This window comes from Pan paniscus, chromosome 4, assembly GCF_029289425.2.
Source record: "Pan paniscus chromosome 4, NHGRI_mPanPan1-v2.0_pri, whole genome shotgun sequence".
In the NCBI taxonomy this organism is placed as follows: Eukaryota; Metazoa; Chordata; class Mammalia; order Primates; family Hominidae; genus Pan; species Pan paniscus.
The window spans coordinates 136,345,887-136,364,235 of NC_073253.2; the positions used below are offsets into that span (position 1 = coordinate 136,345,887).

Below are 18,349 nucleotides of genomic sequence, written 5' to 3' on the forward strand. Positions count from 1 at the left end.
TTGCTTCTGGTTTCCCAGGATGTGCAGTACTCCATGACAGTGGACACAAAGAATCTGTTTGTAAGGCCCATAAGAGTCAAGTTCTGTATGAGAGAAACAGACACTACTACTACTACCATGAGCTAGCAGCATGGTGTTGGTGTGGTTGGTAATATTTGATGGCAATGGCAATTCTCCTTTGTGTTATATTTAATGCAGAACGGATTATGTGATGTTCAAGGTGGTGGCAGTAGGAGACTAGGTCTGGAAGGTCTTCATGTCCTATCAGTTACTCAAAGACTTGAGTCTCCATCTGTATAGCATGTTAGCCCAATACTGGGAAGTGTGCACACTAGGTTTGTGAGTGATGGTAATCTAGCCAATCATAGACTTCAGGTTATGGTCAAGGACACTGAGATGCCACCTATGTATTCCAGATTCAGACAACAACTGCTGCTGGTCAACTGTTTCTTTCAGCTCTACTGGCTACATCTTGACAGACCTCAGGAATATGGGGTCTGTCACTTAGATTCCTCACTTAGCATATACTATGGTTTTAGTATTCCTTTGTTTTCTTGTTGGCCTGCTTCTTTTCACAGTAGATGTTCAAATAATTACTCTGATATGAAAATATATATTATAATTTTCAATTATTTCCTTATATTTCTTTAGCATATCTAAATTGATTATTTATGCTTTGTATTTTGTAGTCAGAGTTTCAGGTTTCTTCCCCTCACCCCATATTCTTTGCCCTCTCTACACCTTTGGATTTCTTCATTATTTACTAATTTTCCATATTGTATTTAGCCATATTATTTTCTTTTTCTTTCTTTTTTTTTTTTTTTTTGAGATGGGGTCTCGCTCTGTTGCCCAGGCTGGAGTGCAGTGGCGCCATCTCAGCTCACTGCAAGCTCTGCCTCCCGGGTTCACGCCATTCTCCTGCCTCAGCCTCCCGAGTAGCTGGGACTCCAGGCGCCTGCCACCACGCCCGGCTAATTTTTTGTATTTTTAGTAGAGACAGGGTTTCACCATGTTAGCTAGGATGGTCTCGATCTCCTGACCTCGTGATCCACCTGCCTTGGCCTCCCAAAGTGCTGGGATTACAGGCATGAGCCACAGCACCCAGTCCATATTTTCTTTTAAAGTAAAATTTCAATAGTGATCTTAGTGAAAATTCAATCATCTACCAGATTACCTAAACCTGATTTAAGTTTTACCTATTTTAATCATTAAAAAAAGTCTGAGATTTTTGGAAGAGGTCATACCTCTGTCTCTCTCATCTCTATTTCCATCTATATCTGTCTATCTAGCTTTATCTGCAGTCCTGGTCAAGATTTTTATTTTCAAGGGGACAGATTGTCCTAATAGACTCTGATGGTTCTCCTTAAACAAAATTGGGCAAGATTCTTGTGCAGGTATCATTTTAAAAACCTTTTCTTGCTTATTTGTACTGTGGGAAGAGAATAAACAACACCATTTCCCCTTTTTGAGTTATATTTATTTCTTGTTTCACTTGCTTGTTTGTTTGTTGTTGTTGTTGTTGTTTGAGACAGGGTGTCGCTCTGTCACCCAAGCTGGAGTGCAGTGGTGTGATCTCGGCTTACTGCAACCTCTGCCTCCAGGGCACAAGTGATGCTAACACCCCAGCCCCCTATGTAGCTGGGACTATGGGCGTGAGCCACCACACCTGGCTGATTTTTTTTTTTTTTTTGGTAGACATGGGGCTTTGCCACATTGCAGGCTGGTCTTCAAAACTCCTGGACTCAAGCAATCCACCCATCTTGGACTCCCAAAGTGCTGGGATTACAGGTGTGAGCCACCACGTGTAGCCGACCTTTATTTTGAAATCTTGTTTGCTTGAGCTTCATGAAATGTATGTCTTGATAGATTATGGGGAAACTTATTTGTATCCTCAATAAGGTAAAAGTAAATTAGTTGAATATGCCCCCAATTTTCACACTAGATTAGGGTAATAAACTATGCCAGAACACTCCCTTCTTGTCCTAGAATACTTCTCTTATATTTTCTGCAGAATCTTAGTGTTAGATCACTGAAAACCCCTCTTTCTTCTGCCATCTTATGGCTGAGTAAGTAAAGCCAGATTGTGGGCAGAAGGCATTGAAAGGCTGAAGATCCCTCTCTATTGAAAGAGGGATACTAGTGGGGATAATATCTCCATATCATTTGGCATTATCTTTGATAGGAAAATGGTCATGTAAATCCCTTTGACTACCCTTTCTCCTAATTCTTGTAATTTTCATCTCATGGCAGTCAAAAGATCAAATCATCCTTTAGTCCAAAAAAGAGAGAGGCAAGCTTAATTATGACAGATACTCAAACAATGTGTTCTTATTTATTTTTTGAATGGCTGTACTTTTGTAATAAGACTGTAATGACTTGCTTTCATTTTTAGTATGTTTTTGAAAATATTTTTCTATTCCTGTATATGAAATTATTTGTGTAACATTTTAATATGTTAGATTTTATGAAATGAATCTTCAAAATTATGAAAGTGACTCCTAGGATAATGTCTCTGCTTGTGCAGCATATGAAAAGTAAAGTGAAACCTAAGAAATTAAACCTACTGTAATAACATAATTTTTAAATTATGCAATAGATTCCCCTCATTACAATATAAATAATTACTATATGTAAACATATTTCATTCAGACTTATAAATATGCTATAAATTCTAATCTAATATATATGATTCCTTATTAAAGGAGATTAAGAAAATAAGAGCATTTGTAAAGAAGGAAGGTGTATTCTCATCAAGGTTTAAGAAAATAAATGATTTAAAATAGCATAGCAGATATAATGCATTTAAAGCTGGAAACCTATATACAAATATAAAATATTGGTGTTGGTTATATAATCTTTGAAAAAGAGAAACTTACTTTTATTTCTAGGTGTGTTAATAGCATTGAAATGAAAGATGGGTAAAACCTTCTGAATTGTGAGGACACGTGACAACATGAGAGGTTTTAAATTTTTTTTCACAATAAAACCTAATGTGTTCTTGGTTATTGTATCCTCTGAAATATCTTAGATATTAAGTTTTCTATTCTCCAGCTTGTGAGAGGAGATTATGTTATTTTCTTCATATTACCTATTTTCCTCTCCTTTATGTTATCCCAAATTAACCATAACTGCTTTAGTTCAGAAAACCTGTCCAAAGGAAATAGCCATATACCTGGTTAAATGTAAAATTTCGAGTAACCTACCAGTTATAATCTGCCTGTACGATATAACTGATCTTCACTACATCTATTTCAGACCCTAATCAGGTTTTGCAGCTTATATAAAAAGCTGTTTTTAAGACTTGGACCTTGGGTGTTATTCACCTCAATGAATTTATTTAATGCTCAATGTCAATGAATTAACATATTTTGAATTATTATAACATCCATATAAAAGTAATAATCATGGAAAGCAAAAAATAATATCAACAGGTAGAGATAGGCATTTGTTTTCTAAATGTTAAGAAAAGGAACCTGTGATTATCCTTTTTTTAGCCAGTTACAAGATGATAAATGGAGCTTTTTAAAATATTATGCTATTGTTACATTTAATAAATCATCCAGTCCAGTTTTCTGAAAATACAGGGGATAGAAGAACAGGTTAAATGATACCACGAGGAAACAATCAAATTTGGAATGTAGGACATCCTACAAAACAACTAGTCTGGACACTTCAGAAATCTAATGTCATTAAAGATGGGGGAGTATTCTAGAGTAAATAGATCTAATACCCAAATACAATTATCAAAGTTGGTTGAAAAAGTTTCTAAGACATTCTTTATAACAAATAGTTAAAAAAGTAAGTGCATTTGTCAAAGGAACTTGAGTGAGTGTGAATTCTTATCAAAATTGAGGAAAAGATAATGGAAAGACAGTGAAATTTGATTGGGGCTGGATTTTAGAAAACTGTAGAATTTTTTTAAATTCTCTTAGGTATGATAGTACCATTATGATTATATGAGATAATATTATAATTATGTGATACCTGCTGAAATATTTAGAGGTGAAATATGATGTCTGCAAGTTACTTTCATATGAGTCATCAGAAAAGCGGGTGTGTGTACAGAATAAGATAGAACAAATATGGTAAAATATAAACAATTGTTAAGTTTGGATGGAGGTTAGAGTTGTAGTTTATGTATAGTTCTTTTAACTGTTCTATATATTTAATTTTTTTCTTCATCCCCCAATTTTTTAACCCAATGGATCTTTTAGAGACACATCCTAATATTTATTATTTTGAGATGGAGTCTCGCTTTGTCACCAGGCTTGGAGTGCAATGGCGTGATCTCAGCTCACTGCAATCTCTGCCTCCCGGGTTCGAGTGATTCTCCTGCCTCAGCCTCCCAAGTAGCTGGGATTACAGGCACCCATCACCATGCCTGGCTAATTTTTTTTGTATTTTTAGTAGAGATGGGGTTTCACCAGGTTGGCCAGGATGGTCTTGATCTCTTGACCTCGTGATCTGCCTGCCTCGGCCTCCCAAAGTAAAATTATTTTTTAAAGCAGCCTTAGATTTTACAGAAAATTGAGCAAATAGTACAAACAGTTCCTCTCACATACCGATTTTCTCCCACTCAAAGTTTCCCTGTTATCAAAATCTTGCATTACTGTGGTACATTTGTTACAATTGATGAGCCAATACTGGTAAATTATTAACTAAATTTCATAGTCTAGTGTTCACTCTTTGTGTTGTATAGTTCTGTGGATTTTGACAACGGCATAATGTCATGTATCTACCATTGTAGTATCGTAAAGTACCCCGTGTTTAACCTCTTCATCCCCCTCCCTCTTCTTCCTAGCTATCACTTGTCTTTTAAATGTCTCTATAATTTGGCCTTTTTCAGAGTATCATGTAATTTGAATTATACAGTATCATTGCCTTTTCAGACTGGATTCTTTCACTGAGAAATATGCATTTAAGTTTCCTTCATGTCATTCTGTGGCTTGATAACTTATTTCTTTATATTAACATTAAAAAAGAAACAAAAAGACAAAATTAAAAAACCTAACAACAAACAATGACATATATACCTTGTTTGGAAGCAGATTGAAGAAACCATCACTGAAAAGACATTTTTAAAGATATTTGGGGAAACTGGAATATTTACTGGCTATTTAATATTATGAAATTGCTCTTTGCTAGATGTGGTAATTGAATTGAGGTTATGTTGAAAGTTCTCCTAGGCATTAGAAAGGAAAATAATATTGATACATTTACAATAAGGAAATATCTGGCTGCTCTTGGAGAGTTTCATGAGGCTCAGACACATCAAAGTTCAGGAAAATGTGAAGTGGGACCAGTGCAAAGAAAGAAATATGAGTAAGGAGACTATTTCAGTGCCCATTAAAATACTCTTATTTGGATTCTGTGCTTTTCCTGGGTCTCTGTTTTTCAGCTGGGTTTGAGTGTGATGATGGCAATGTAACCACCACTGAGTTGCACACATGCCCAAACTCTGAATAAAAATAGAACTTTCTTAGTCTAAGCCTTCTTTCCGAAGCATGCTAGGACTGAGATCACTCCCTTCCAGGTTCTGAAATTTATTTTTTCCAGTTTGAAAAAAAAAAAAAGCTTGGATTTGTGAGGGAAGTGAAGATTTATTTATTCTTGCGCTGTCTCTATGGGTGCAATGAAGAGCCTTTCGAAACGCCAATAAGACTTCGGTACACTGAGAGACACTGCTTGAAAATACTCAATTTCGATTGCCATCAGCCTGAAAGAAAGCACTGGGATTTTCTTAAAGTTTAGGAGAAAATAAATACTCGGAAGAGACGCGGGGTGGCGCTGCAGCCTTAGAAGTAGCAGAAACAAAGCACCCAGCCGACGCTCCCTTACCCAGATACTCAGCTAAAGAAGCAGCAAGCAGGAAGAGGAGGCTTTCTAAGGCGGTCGCTCCGGGAAATCCGGGCCCTAGGATTGTCCACTCATCCCAGTATCAGCGAGATACGGGGAGATAGAGTTAGCGACAACGTGAGCCAGAGCTGGAGCACGTTTGGTGAGAGACCAGAAAGCAATGGAGGCCGGAGAGGGGAAGGAGCCCGTTCCGAAACAAAGGCAAGTCCTGATATTCTTTGTTTTGCTGGGCATAGCTCAGGCTAGTTGCCAGCCTAGGCACTATTCAGTGGCCGAGGAAACGGAGAGTGGCTCCTTTGTGGCCAATTTGTTAAAAGACCTGGGGCTGGAGATAGGAGAACTTGCTGTGAGGGGGGCCAGGGTCGTTTCCAAAGGAAAAAAAATGCATTTGCAGTTCGATAGGCAGACCGGGGATTTGTTGTTAAATGAGAAATTGGACCGGGAGGAGCTGTGCGGCCCCACAGAACCCTGTGTCCTACCTTTCCAGGTGTTACTAGAAAATCCCTTGCAGTTTTTTCAGGCGGAGCTACGGATTAGGGACATAAATGATCATTCCCCAGTTTTCCTAGACAAAGAAATACTTTTGAAAATTCCAGAAAGTATCACTCCTGGAACTACTTTCTTAATAGAACGTGCCCAGGACTTGGATGTAGGAACCAACAGTCTCCAAAATTACACAATCAGTCCCAATTTCCACTTTCATCTTAATTTACAAGACAGTCTCGATGGCATAATATTACCACAGCTGGTGCTGAACAGAGCCCTGGATCGCGAGGAGCAGCCTGAGATCAGGTTAACCCTCACAGCGCTAGATGGCGGGAGTCCACCCAGGTCCGGCACGGCCCTGGTACGGATTGAAGTTGTGGACATCAATGACAACGTCCCAGAGTTTGCAAAGCTGCTGTATGAGGTGCAGATCCCGGAGGACAGCCCCGTTGGATCCCAGGTTGCCATCGTCTCTGCCAGGGATTTAGACATTGGAACTAATGGAGAAATATCCTATGCATTTTCCCAAGCATCTGAAGACATTCGCAAAACGTTTCGATTAAGTGCAAAATCGGGAGAACTGCTTTTAAGACAGAAACTGGATTTCGAATCCATCCAGACGTACACAGTAAATATTCAGGCGACAGATGGTGGGGGCCTATCTGGAACTTGTGTGGTATTTGTCCAAGTGATGGATTTGAATGACAATCCTCCGGAACTGACTATGTCGACACTTATCAATCAGATCCCAGAAAACTTGCAGGACACCCTCATTGCTGTATTCAGCGTTTCAGATCCTGACTCCGGAGACAACGGAAGGATGGTGTGCTCCATCCAAGATGATCTTCCTTTTTCCTTGAAACCTTCTGTTGAGAACTTTTACACTCTGGTGATAAGCACGGCCCTGGACCGGGAGACCAGATCGGAATACAACATCACCATCACCGTCACCGACTTCGGGACACCCAGGCTGAAAACCGAGCACAACATAACCGTGCTGGTCTCCGACGTCAATGACAACGCCCCCGCCTTCACCCAAACTTCCTACACCCTGTTCGTCCGCGAGAACAACAGCCCCGCCCTGCACATCGGCAGTGTCAGCGCCACAGACAGAGACTCCGGCACCAACGCCCAGGTCACCTACTCGCTGCTGCCGCCCCAGGACCTGCACCTGCCCCTCGCCTCCCTGGTCTCCATCAACGCGGACAACGGCCACCTGTTCGCTCTCCAGTCGCTGGACTACGAGGCCCTGCAGGCGTTCGAGTTCCGCGTGGGCGCCGCAGACCGCGGCTCCCCGGCGCTGAGCAGCGAGGCGCTGGTGCGCGTGCTGGTGCTGGACGCCAACGACAACTCGCCCTTCGTGCTGTACCCGCTGCAGAACGGCTCCGCGCCCTGCACCGAGCTGGTGCCCCGGGCGGCCGAGCCGGGCTACCTGGTGACCAAGGTGGTGGCGGTGGACGGCGACTCGGGCCAGAACGCCTGGCTGTCGTACCAGCTGCTCAAGGCCACGGAGCCCGGGCTGTTCGGCGTGTGGGCGCACAATGGCGAGGTGCGCACCGCCAGGCTGCTGAGCGAGCGCGACGCGGCCAAGCACAGGCTGGCGGTGCTGGTGAAGGACAATGGCGAGCCTCCGCGCTCGGCCACCGCCACGCTGCACGTGCTCCTGGTGGACGGCTTCTCCCAGCCCTACCTGCCGCTCCCGGAGGCGGCACCGGCCCAGGCCCAGGCCGACTTGCTCACCGTCTACCTGGTGGTGGCGTTGGCCTCGGTGTCTTCGCTCTTCCTCTTCTCGGTGCTCCTGTTCGTGGCGGTGCGGCTGTGCAGGAGGAGCAGGGCGGCCTCGGTGGGTCGCTGCTCGGTGCCCGAGGGACCCTTTCCAGGGCATCTGGTGGACGTGAGCGGCACCGGGACCCTGTCCCAGAGCTACCAGTACGAGGTGTGTCTGACTGGAGGCTCCGGGACAAATGAGTTCAAGTTCCTGAAGCCAATTATCCCCAACTTCGTTGCTCAGGGTGCAGAGAGGGTTAGCGAGGCAAATCCTAGTTTCAGGAAGAGCTTTGAATTCAGTTAAGTGTTAATAAGGATCTACTGAGGCTAGTCTCGTTTAATTTGTGGAAAGTCCTTTTTTACTGCTTTGCCCATTGGAAGTGTCTCCTTTTATTAGAAAGTAACCATCTTATTCCAATTCTATGCATGTTACTGGTATTTATAAATGTATGAGTTTTTTTGCCGTATAATGAATGTAAATTTTCTTTGTATTCTAATTGTTGGTTAGTTTCATTGCAATTTAATTGCATTTAAAGTGTAAAAGTAAATTTTGTATTTTCAGAAATCTTTAAGTTAGAGCATCTTTTCCAGACCTCACAGTCTATGGTCCTAGATAATTTTGAAGTCCTACATTTGAAAATATTTGTTATCATTACATGAGTTATATTTTCCAGCCCAGAATATTTGTGTTTTTTATATCCTCTTAGGCTAGTGTAAATTCTATCCTGTGAATTCACATTGGCTAACCCTTTAAATAGGTATATTTATGAATAATATAGCAAGCACCGTCCTTACGTTTTTCAATATATGTACTTTTTTTTTTTTTTTGAGATGGAGTTTTGCACTTGTTGCTCAGGCTGTAGTGGAGTGCAATGGCGCAATCTCGGCTCGCCGCAACCTCTGCCTCCCGGGTTCAAGCGATTCTCCTGCCTCAGCCTCCCAAGTAGCTGGGATTACAGGCATGCATCATTATGCCCGGCTAATTTTGTATTTTTAGTAGAGACAGGGTTTCTCCATGTTGGTCAGGTTGGTCTTGAACTCCTGACCTTAGGTGATCTGCCCACCTCAGCCTCCCAAAGTGCTGGGATTACAGGCGTGAGCCACCGCCCCCCAGTCCAATATGTATACTTCTTTCAAGTGTTGACATATGAAAAGTATTAGTCTTTAGAGATTGTAAGAATTTTAACTGTTGGATTCTACAAGGCATTAACATCATAAGTGCTCTAATAAATTTTTGTCAAAAGTCAATCATTAATATTCAAAAATGTAGATAAATAATACATGTCTAGCAATTTTCAAAGGCATGCTAATTCATCATGCTTTCTCTTTCAAATAGTTTTTTAAGAGCCCTCTGCTTATTCCAGTCCCCCCCTTTAAAATCTTTTTAAATTATTAATAACCTATTAACTTTGAGCACTTCATTAAAATCCAAAAAATTTGAGGGAGTACATGTCTTTGTCCTTGACCTTTAGAACCCTCAAACATAGCTTGGTATTGCTGTTTTTAAAATTTTCTGGAGCATTTAGGATTCACTTAGAAACAAGCCTTTAGGGAGAAAAATGTATCTAGCACCACTCACTCTATTTTTTTGCACTGACTACTTCTATTTTTCCCCCTTTCATTTCCCTAGACTTTTCAATGATTTTTTATAAAGGTGCTTGAGTTCTGTTTCTCAACAGCTCCCTCATTTATTGAATGATTCACACAGTCACTGGAACATTATAGGCTCTTAATAAAATTTTTGAATGATTGAAAGAGAGAAAAGTATTTTACCTGTGATATATTGATATTTAAATAAACTAGAACACTTAAAGGAAAACATTTTGCTGGAATCAAATACTCTTTGGTGTACAATGAATTATAATTTTGTTATTAATTGAATTGGTTACCATTGTTCGAACATGCAGTTATTCTGTTGTCGCTTTCCTTCAACATATTTTTACTTTTTCTCTTAATGCTTAAATTGAGCCTCCTTTCCTGTCCACTGGCTTAAGGAATACAGATGGCTTTTAATTTTATTACTTAAATTTCCTTCCATAGTTCCCTAAATGACTCACCCAACTGTTTTCAATTCTTGCAGTTTACTTTCTGATGCATACATTAAAACAAATCTTAATTCTTAATGTTACTCAGTCTATTTTTATATTTTTATATCATTTTTACATACATTTGAATGAGCTATCCTATTAAAATTTTAATATTAACTTTGAAGGTCTTGTTTTGAGATTAGCAATGGTGTAGAGCACTGTGTTGGTATCAAAAGTCTCTGATCAACCAACTCATTACCTGTAGGATTTTGGATGAGTCACAGAGTTTCTTTTCTTCTATCCAAATGATAGCAGGTATTTGAATAGCTTGCAGTTATACTCAATATAAAGACATAAAAGTGAAATTGCTGTTATTTTTAGTATCACTAGTATTAAGAGCAAACATTCTTGATAATTGTGTAGAAGTACAAAAGCGTCTACATTGAACACATATTTGCACTGTTTTATTTCTCTACCAACAACCTTGCAATGGCTTCCTTTTGTTCTTAGAATAAAATCCAAGCACCCATTATTTGGCCTTGGTTTACCTTTTCAGCCTTCCTTTCCACTTACTCTTGAGACATTAAGTTTTGTATTCACTGTCCTTCATTCATTATCTCTTAATAGCTATGCTTTGCTCTCTCAGGGCCTTCACACATTCTACAGTCTTAGCCTGGCACACTTCTCCTATTTCATGTTTCAGATTAAATGGTGCACCTTGGGGGAAACTTTCTTAATCACTCTCCATTAAGTTAGGTCCCCGTATTGCATACTTTCAGTGCACTCAGTACCTTTTCTATGTAGCACTTTTCACTCTGTTTAAACATCTGTTTAAAGACTGTACACCCACTAGATGGAAAATTGTTATAAGATATACAGACATTGTCTTGTTACCACCACTTGCCTAACTTCTACAAACTCAACAATTATCTGTGGAAATAAACTAATACAGATGAAATGAATAATTGTAAATTTGCTCTGAAATAAGAAGAGAAAGCACTTTAAGTGTTCCTTGAGCATGATAATGTGGAAGAAATTAGGTATTGTAGCCCTCTGGATCCACCTCTGACATGATATATTTTCTTTTTTACCACCTTGCAGGAGGTGTCTTTTCCTTGTATTTTTCTGGTATATGCAATTCGGGCTCATTTCACAAAGTTTAGGAAAAAAAGAAAAACATAAATAGGATAGTGAAGCATGCTATCATCTAGAGCAAAAATCTTTTGAAGTTTGTGTGTAATTATTACAAAAGGGGAGGGGTAAACTAGTATGTGTACACTTCCGTTAAATCGTGTAAATGAGGACTCTACCAGGAAGAATCGCTGCTCGTAGATAAAAGTGCATTTTATTTCCCTAGATTGCATTTATTTAATTCATATAACATAAGAAACTCCTCCAGTAGCGTCAACTAGGGTTGATAAGAATAATCGATAAAGCAAAATAAAAACACCTTCTCCAAGATTTTGTAACTGCAAGCGAACGCATGGTGGCGCTGTTGACTAAGAAGGCGAATTAAACCACAGGCATTGTGCATGCTCGGTGACGCACGGATCCAGTGTGGTAAACCAGCGGTTGAGAGCCCAGGCAGATTTTTGAGCCAGCAAGTCTGAGCCTCTGGAAAGGCTTATTCACTAGGCCGTCTACAAAGGTTGTGGGGCAAAAGACTGTTTCCCAGCGCTGTCTGAGGTTCAGCTTGGCGACATTCCCTGGAAGAGCGTGACGGAAAGTGCAATGGAGGCGGGAGGAGAGCGATTTCTTAGACAAAGGCAAGTCTTGCTTCTCTTTGTTTTTCTGGGAGGGTCTCTGGCTGGGTCCGAGTCAAGACGCTATTCTGTGGCTGAGGAAAAAGAGAGGGGCTTTTTAATAGCCAACCTAGCAAAGGATCTGGGACTCAGGGTAGAGGAACTGGCAGCGAGGGGGGCCCAAGTTGTGTCCAAAGGGAACAAACAGCATTTTCAGCTCAGTCATCAGACAGGTGATTTGCTCCTGAATGAGAAATTGGACCGGGAGGAGCTATGCGGCCCCACAGAACCATGCATACTGCATTTTCAGATATTACTGCAAAACCCTTTGCAGTTCGTTACAAACGAGCTCCGTATCATAGATGTAAATGACCATTCTCCGGTATTCTTTGAAAATGAAATGCATCTGAAAATCCTAGAAAGCACTCTGCCAGGAACAGTAATTCCTTTGGGAAATGCTGAGGACTTGGATGTGGGAAGAAACAGCCTCCAAAACTACACTATCACTCCGAATTCCCACTTCCACGTACTCACTCGCAGTCGTAGGGACGGAAGGAAGTACCCGGAACTAGTACTGGATAAAGCGCTCGATCGGGAGGAGCAGCCGGAACTCAGCTTAACGCTCACCGCGCTGGACGGCGGCTCTCCCCCTCGGTCTGGGACCGCCCAGATAAACATCCAGGTCTTAGATATAAACGACAATGCACCAGAATTTGCACAGCCGCTCTATGAGGTTGCAGTTCTAGAGAATACCCCCGTTTACTCTGTCATTGTCACTGTCTCGGCTTCTGACTTAGATACAGGAAGTTTTGGGACAATATCATATGCATTTTTTCATGCTTCTGAAGAAATTCGCAAAACTTTTCAGCTAAATCCAATTACTGGTGATATGCAACTGGTCAAATATTTGAATTTTGAAGCGATTAATAGTTATGAAGTCGACATCGAGGCCAAGGATGGCGGAGGCCTATCCGGAAAGTCTACAGTCATAGTCCAGGTGGTTGATGTCAACGACAACCCACCGGAACTGACCTTGTCTTCAGTAAACAGCCCTATTCCTGAGAACTCGGGAGAGACTGTACTGGCTGTTTTCAGTGTTTCTGATCTAGACTCTGGAGACAACGGAAGAGTGATGTGTTCCATTGAGAACAATCTCCCCTTCTTCCTGAAACCATCTGTAGAGAATTTTTACACCCTAGTGTCAGAAGGCGCGCTGGACAGAGAGACCAGATCCGAGTACAACATTACCATCACCATCACTGACTTGGGGACACCCAGGCTGAAAACCAAGTACAACGTAACCGTGCTGGTCTCCGACGTCAATGACAACGCCCCCGCCTTCACCCAAACTTCCTACACCCTGTTCGTCCGCGAGAACAACAGCCCCGCCCTGCACATCGGCAGCGTCAGCGCCACAGACAGAGACTCGGGCACCAACGCCCAGGTCACCTACTCGCTGCTGCCGCCCCAGGACCCGCACCTGCCCCTCTCTTCCCTGGTCTCCATCAACGCGGACAACGGCCATCTGTTTGCCCTCAGGTCGCTGGACTACGAGGCCCTGCAGGCTTTCGAGTTCCGCGTGGGCGCCACAGACCGCGGCTCCCCGGCTTTGAGCAGCGAGGCGCTGGTGCGCGTGCTGGTGCTGGACGCCAACGACAACTCGCCCTTTGTGCTGTACCCGCTGCAGAACGGCTCCGCGCCCTGCACCGAGCTGGTGCCCCGGGCGGCCGAGCCGGGCTACCTGGTGACCAAGGTGGTGGCGGTGGACGGCGACTCGGGCCAGAACGCCTGGCTGTCTTACCAGCTGCTCAAGGCCACGGAGCCCGGGCTGTTCGGCGTGTGGGCGCACAATGGCGAGGTGCGCACCGCCAGGCTGCTGAGCGAGCGCGACGCGGCCAAGCACAAGCTGGCGGTGCTGGTGAAGGACAATGGCGAGCCTCCGCGCTCGGCCACCGCCACGCTGCACGTGCTCCTGGTGGACGGCTTCTCCCAGCCCTACCTGCCGCTCCCGGAGGCGGCACCGGCCCAGGCCCAGGCCGACTTGCTCACCGTCTACCTGGTGGTGGCGTTGGCCTCGGTGTCTTCGCTCTTCCTCTTCTCGGTGCTCCTGTTCGTGGCGGTGCGGCTGTGCAGGAGGAGCAGGGCGGCCTCGGTGGGTCGCTGCTCGGTGCCCGAGGGCCCCTTTCCAGGGCATCTGGTGGACGTGAGCGGCACCGGGACCCTGTCCCAGAGCTACCAATACGAGGTGTGTCTGACTGGAGGCTCCGGGACAAATGAGTTCAAGTTCCTGAAGCCAATTATCCCCAACTTCGTTGCTCAGGGTGCAGAGAGGGTTAGCGAGGCAAATCCTAGTTTCAGGAAGAGCTTTGAATTCAGTTAAGTGTTAATAAGGATCTACTGAGCCTCGTCTTAGTTAATCTGTGGAAAGTCCTTTTTTACTGCTTTGCCCATTGGAGAGGTGTTTTTTGGTCTGGTTCAAGGCAAGTAGCAAGAATAGAGCAAAATATCAAATCCAGGGATGGCTTAGGTTTCATTAACAGTACTGGAAAGTAGTTGTGTGGCTCTGAATGTTTTGTATTTCAATCAAGAATCCTTAGTCGATAGAACATTTTGTTTATATATTGATTCTACTTTTTCTGTAGTTAATCCTTGCATATTCTCCTTTCACCCTGGCTTGCCAACGCAGTCTTAATTCCGCCTTTTTTTTTCTAATGGGGAGCAAAAAGAAATTCACTGTCTTTTAATAGTGATTTCAAATAGCTTATTAAAATAACTCCATTCAAATTTTACATTATAAAGCAATGTAGAGAGAGTTCCAAACCACCAATTTTATAATTTCCCTTGTTGAATATATTCATATAATGTATTCTATAATATGCCCAAAGCAGCTTTGTCTATGGTTAACAAAGTTTTAAGGATAGACAAGAATGTGTTTTCTTTAATAAATAGTAATATATCATCTTTTTAGGGATATAGTACTCAAATGAAAGTAATTTAGTTCATTTTCTGTGTTGACATTTGCAATTAATATTTCAATATTTTATGTGCTTATATTGGCCAAAATATGGACACAAATATAGACTAATATGGGTAATTACCCTTTGGTTTATCTAAAGTGTGTTCATGATGACTGAGGAAAAAAATTAAACCTATGCCATTTTAAAAACTGACTGTTCTTTTCCATTTGACACAAAAACGTTGTTTAGTAAGACATCTGGTGGAATGACAACTATTTGTTTCATAAATTCTGAGATGTAAGTGTTATGAATCTGAGAGACAATTTTTAATTTCAAGAAAATACATGGGTATATGATATCTAAATGCTTCAAGGTAAAAGTGGTGTCCTATCCAGTCCTATTTTATTATTAATACCTACTTGCCACTTGTATGATGATATAGGAGAAAGATATTTTCTTTTTTTCCTGTCTTGGTTCCCTCCTTCAGATTTTAACCTGACATGATTTAGGATTATATATGGTCTTTCTGGGATAGAAACTGTCCATCCTTATCAGCATCCTACCTCCTACAATGTAATTAAAAGAAGATGTACAAGAATACAAAGTTCTAAAAAGGAGAGGGCAATATCGTTGTGAAACTCTAAATTAGCTACAACTAAGAATAAAATCTGGAAGCAACCAAAACATCGAATCTTATGGTTATCTTGAGTAAAATAAAAAAACTTATTTTAAGCGACAAAATATTTAGCTCCTAATTAGGGAAATGTATTAGGAAAAAATTAATTTTCTTCTTACAAGCATTTCCTCACCCACAGAACATCCATATAACTTTCTAGCAATTAAATACTCATGACTAGAGAAAAGAGAATTTCTCAAAGATTTTAAAAATTCCCCAAAAAGCAAGAGTTTAAGATTGACGTGCTTTCAAACATATGTTAAAGTGTAGTTATTATCACATTTAAATGGTGTAATTTTATGTAACAGCATCAAATTCATAAATCCTTTTAAAAAATTTTTTTTGAGACAGGGTCTTGCTCTGTTGCCCAGGCTGGAGTGCAGTGGTACAATCATGGCTCACTGCAGTCTCAATCTCCTGGGCTCAAGGGATCTGACCACCTCAGCCTCCAGAGTAGCTGGGACCATAGGTGTGTGCCACGACACCCGGCTATTTAACAACAAAAAAAATTTATTTGTAGAAATGGGGTTTCCCCATGTTGCCCAGGCGGGTCTGGAACTCCTGTGCTCAAGGGATCCTCCTGCCTCCACTTCCCAAAGTGCTAGGATTAACAGGTATGAACCACCATGCCCAGCCAAATATGTGAATCTTTAATAGTCAGAGGAAAATTAATATAATATTTCCTTTCACTTTAAGTACTTTATAGAGATGTTTGAATCTGGCTGTTTTGGTCAGATATTTTTCTTCTTTGCATACGTAGCTGATTTTCCATGAATATCAGGAAAAGGCATAGAATTTTGATCAAGATTTCTCTCTCTTTGATTACCTTAGTCCCAGGTGGTATCAGAGCCAGGGAAGTACTCAACTGTGGAAAATATAGAGGGCAGTTCTTTTGGGGACTAATATGGTATATGATCGGAGACTAAAGTTCAAAAGGCAATATGCTGAGTCATTTAGACACTGAAGATAGAAGAACAGATACCATTTGTAATTTAGTTTTTAGATGTACTGGACTTATACATTGTTGAGAAAATGAATAGAATTTAGCAAAGCCAGAAAAGATAATCTATACTAAATTTGAAGGTGGGAAACAATCACATCTTACTCTTGGTTCAAAGCTGCTTCTCTTTCAGGGCAGTTAGAAACCTTTTACCCTTTTATTTGAAGACAACTTCCAAAAACATATTCATCTGGATATTTCATTAAATACAGAACAGAGAGAGTACCACATGTACAGTACTAACTAGTGTTGCCATGTTTTGGAATTCCACGAACTAAATCCCTGGCACAAGGTAAAAGGGTTATTAATAATTTTCTAGTAATTTTTCTTCTAGGCAGGCTAATTCATTATTGTAAAATATTTACAAATCGATCTCACCAGTATTCCAATTATCAAAAAGTAAGAGAAGGAAAAATTTTACTCCCTTCCCTCATTCTAGAATATATAAAATGACCTTACTAGACTCTAAACAACTTGAAGGTAGAGTCTGTTTCTGGTTTATTCCCAGTGGTATTTCCAGCAAATAGCACAATGCCTCATTCATAGTAGACACTCAGTTTATATTTGTTAAATAAATAAATTTTAAATTATTTGGGAAATAAAATAATGTTGTAAGGACTTACAAACTTGTTTATTTGGACCTGATCTACACATTGAATTTTAAAAGAACTATCTATATTCAGAAAGGGGTGGAGTATGAAGAATAATTCCCTATAGAGGCAATTTTTTATTTAATGTCTCCCTTTGCATCTTGAGACTTGTGGAAACTTGGAGAACTGTAAAATTATGTATTAATCTCCAAGTTGGTTCCAAATTGAGCTTATTTATATCTTTGATTTCAGGGACAAAGAAGAAATTAAATATAAGACTTTTTTGTACATCAAATTAACTTTCTGAAATTGGTATTTAAATTCTCTGGCCTCTAATTGGTACTTCTGTTGAACTTGGGTTAGTCTTAATGATATCAAGATTAAATAAAATTTGCAAGATCCTAAAGGCTTAAAAATTTTTTTAATAGCCAATCATTCATTTATTTTCAAAACATAATTCTCGATCACGTGCACACTCCCTTCTTCTCTCTACAAATACATTAGTTCAGAAATAACTTAAATATTTCCTTGACATTCACAATCTAGTTTTTAGCACTGAAAATCAAAGGGATACAAATGAATTTTAAATTTTTATTTGGGGAGTTGTTATAAGACTAAGCTATATTCAAATATCAATCATTAAAACTAGTGAGGCCAGTCACTGTACCACCATACTTTTCATAAATCTCCTTTGATGAATAAATTCTACTTCCTTACAAAAGAAGACTCTGTTTAAAAAAGGTACCAACTTTTCTATATATCCCCCTACTTTATTCTGGAAATGTCTTTTGCTTCTTAAAGTAATTGTTAGATTTTTTAAGCCAGAAATCTGTTAGTCCTAATTATGAATTATTTTAATGTCAAATATGCATATGGTTAATCAATAGTTTTCTTTATCATAGATTCAAAATTTTAAGCTTATTTTCCTTCCATTCTTTAGGCATTCAACACGTTGATGAAAAGTACAATGTCAATCTACTTCTCATTCTTTTATCCGTAAACTTCTTTACTCTCTTTTAGATTCTTAAATTTATTCTTGCTGTTCTGATATATATGGTAGGCCCCAACCTGAGATTCACATAACGTACTGCATTTTTTTCTTTGAGAAATTACAATTTTCTTTTGAAAACTTTCATTTGGCAAGTTTTCACAACTATTTGTTCTTGTTTCAAAATTGCTATTTCCTTCTTTGTTGTTTGAGTCTTTTACGTTTAAGTTCTTGCCATATTGTTTCGAATTTCAATTTCT

At 40.5% G+C, this 18,349-nt stretch overlaps 2 protein-coding genes across 2 annotated transcripts; both read left to right on the forward strand.

Moving 5' to 3' along the window:
* Nucleotides 1-213: 213 nt before the first annotated feature.
* On the forward strand, nucleotides 214-10,668 carry PCDHB2 (protocadherin beta 2). The gene has a single exon (XM_034960645.3). The coding sequence runs from the start codon at nucleotides 6,017-6,019 to the stop codon at nucleotides 8,411-8,413; it is 2,397 nt and encodes a 798-aa protein (XP_034816536.2). The 5' UTR covers nucleotides 214-6,016; the 3' UTR covers nucleotides 8,414-10,668.
* A 611-nt stretch (nucleotides 10,669-11,279) lies between these two features.
* Nucleotides 11,280-15,044, forward strand: PCDHB3 (protocadherin beta 3). Its single transcript, XM_003829143.6, has one exon. The coding sequence runs from the start codon at nucleotides 11,868-11,870 to the stop codon at nucleotides 14,256-14,258; it is 2,391 nt and encodes a 796-aa protein (XP_003829191.3). The 5' UTR covers nucleotides 11,280-11,867; the 3' UTR covers nucleotides 14,259-15,044.
* Nucleotides 15,045-18,349: the final 3,305 nt, after the last annotated feature.